The sequence below is a fragment of the Gavialis gangeticus genome, unplaced genomic scaffold, assembly GCF_001723915.1.
Source record: "Gavialis gangeticus isolate Ggan-Ray unplaced genomic scaffold, GavGan_comp1, whole genome shotgun sequence".
In the NCBI taxonomy this organism is placed as follows: Eukaryota; Metazoa; Chordata; order Crocodylia; family Gavialidae; genus Gavialis; species Gavialis gangeticus.
In genome coordinates, this window is record NW_017728993.1 from 11,144,634 (window position 1) to 11,147,377 (window position 2,744).

Below are 2,744 nucleotides of genomic sequence, written 5' to 3' on the forward strand. Positions count from 1 at the left end.
ACTTTGCCCTTGTCCTTGTTGAACCTCATGAGATTCCTTTCAGCCCAATCCTCCGGTTTGTAATGAAGCAACAAACTGTCACTGCTCGGTGACAATACAAACATCACTGTTTAATTAGCAACATATGCAAAAAATTTTCTTTAGAGCGTCTCTGTACCAAGGAATCACACTTGGTTCCTTTTTACAGGCCCTGAAAGGTCTTTAGTGCTAAGAGATTATATTTTAAGGATACGAAGGAGGCCCGAGGGCAACGGCAAAGCCATTTACAATGAAAAAACATTAAGCGGGCCTAGTTAAAGGGCCCCTGTTTTGTTGTAGTCTCCATCTAGTTGCTTCCCCCTCCCCCTGCATCCCTTTTCTTTCCTCCTCCTCTCACCTCCTCTATCTCAGGGCACTACAGAGCCAGGCTCATTAATGTTTGAAAAGGCTGATCAATAACAAGAGAATGGTGAACTGTCCATCTGCAAATTACCAGGCATCGCATGAATATTTAAAAAGCCAACCTCAGAACATGGAGCAGTCTGGGGCTGGAGCTTTTTAAAGAGGAATAAAAGGACCTTTACATACTGCCAGGATTCATAAGAAAGGTTCCTACCCAAAGGACACAACAAACGAGAAAGCAGTGCTCCCTGATGCATTCAGTGTTGCAAAGTTTACTTGAGTCTTGCATTTCATAAAGTAGCAGAATACATACAAGCATGAATGCTATTCTTATGCCTAACACTTATTTTATTTGCATACTGCCCAAAGACATTAATTAGGATCAGGAGTTCATTGTGCCAGGTATCATCTCTTCAACAAGGGAACTTAACATTTTTCAGCCCTTGTTAAGGTGGAGAAAGATAACACAGAAGTCCTGTTTGGCCCCAGTGAATCACAGCTGCTCATCTTCAATTCAAGTCAATGGGCGCAGACAGAAATGATAGTTGTCGCATGATCAGCCCCCTGAAAGCACTCTACAGCCATGTCCTGACACATGCACACAGCCGCAGAGAGCTTTAGAAGTGGCAGATCGCATGAAAAGTTAAGCCTCCTCAAGTAAGTTATCAGATGAAGGTGCTCCACTTTAACTCTAGGGACACAAGTTCCCTAAGGCACTCTAATTTGTCCTGTGATTGGGGCTGGGCTCCCCTGGGGCTGTCAGCACGAAGGAAGGGGAGATGGGTGAGGGGGAAGCCAACAGCAGCAAGCTGCTGGCTGGGGTTTGCCCGACCTGAGCTGGAGTGGGAAGGGAGTGGATCAGAGCCCCCCTGCCTCATGCCCCCCTGGCATCCTTCCCCTCCAGCGTAGACTGAGCAAACCCCAACCAGCTGCCAACAGTGCCAGAGCTGGGACGGAGGGAGAAGAGTCAGATTGGGGAGAGGGGTGTCTACTCAGATGGCTGCTCACCTACAGGCACAATCCCCGCCCCGCAACCCAACAAAAGAACCTCTGTTGGGTGGGGGGCGCACTAATTCATGGGGCTTTATGTAAAGTACCATAAGTTGGAGCAGGGGCCTGCATGTCTGTCAGCACCCAATATGCCAACAAACTTTGAGCAACCTTGACTTCCAAGAGTAAGACTTCTTTTGAGGCTAAGATATGGACCAATGAATTGAGGTCTCAGACTTGGTCCTTCATTCACTGAGGTCAATAGCAAACCTTCCATCCACACTAATGCAGAAGTAGGGCCCTGGGTTCTATTTCCAGCAATACAAATTTGGTTTGTGACCCTGGACAAGTCATTTCCATCTCTATAGCTCTCAAACTCCTCTCCCTCCTGCCACCCCCCATTCTGGAAAACAAGGATTTTTTTTGGTGTGATAGATCATCTGTATTTGGGAAGTACCCTTGTGCTAAAAGATTATTACAGTTTGGCAGAATACAGCAGGCACAACTGGACAGGAAGCCAAGGGCATCAGCTGGCAGCCTGTATCTCATTTTATCTGCTGAAGTACAGCCTGTATTGGCTATCCCTTCAGCTTAGTCCCCCACCTACCTTTGTCACTGTGCAACACGCAGCCCAGATGTCATCAGAGGACTGCTCATAGTAGTCTGGTTGGGGTTCCCAAATTTGGATTGGCTGATCCGCATGTGCCACTACTGTCCCATACTGGTCTACTAAAGCTGCACGGACACTTGCTGTTCCAACATCAATTCCAACATAGTAATTTACCAGGTCCTGCTTGTTGCTATGCATTTTTAATAACCCTGTAAAGCTGCAAGAGGGAAAAAAAAATCCGGTTTAAAACCACATGTATAAAGTGATGAAGAAAAGCTGCATGACAAGAAACAGTGTGCAGGTGTTGTGTAGGCACTTTTGAGCATTTGAGATTAAAGGTGACCAATATATTTGAAAGTCTTCATTTAAATTTGTAAAATGAATTTGCTTATGCAACCCCTGTAGTATGAGGGCTGTTTTTGTTCAATTGTTTTTGTATATGAGCTGAAGTGGCATAAATGTTCCTGGAAAGCACATTGCCAATTTTCATGCAGGAGTATGCTTAACAGGAATGTTTGATCGCCCATCCAAACAGGGAACAGGCATAATACCCTATGACAAAGCTGATTGATCACAAGTACCGAATTTGCCTAGTAAATATTTGTAGAATTAAAGCAAATTCACAAAGGAATTTGTTGAATACTAAAAAGAAGCTAAAACTTGAAAACTAAAAGAGAATTAAGAGAATAAAAGAGAATTTAGGGTTACTTAACCTCAGGAGCAGGGGGTTGGACCTGATGATCTACCAGGTCCCTTCCGACTC

At 44.9% G+C, this 2,744-nt stretch overlaps 1 protein-coding gene across 7 annotated transcripts in view; it reads right to left on the reverse strand.

The window, feature by feature from the left end:
- Positions 1-2,744, reverse strand: part of FGGY (FGGY carbohydrate kinase domain containing) — a 520,775-nt gene that overhangs the window by 236,274 nt on the left and 281,757 nt on the right. For all 7 annotated transcript variants that reach the window (XR_002094627.1, XM_019501213.1, XM_019501212.1 and 4 more), the window contains one exon: positions 1,979-2,198. Coding sequence is in view for 6 of the 7 variants with exons in the window: in XM_019501210.1 (XP_019356755.1) it covers positions 1,979-2,198 (220 nt within the window). In the remaining variant the exon portion in view is untranslated. The remainder of the gene's footprint in view (positions 1-1,978; positions 2,199-2,744) is intronic.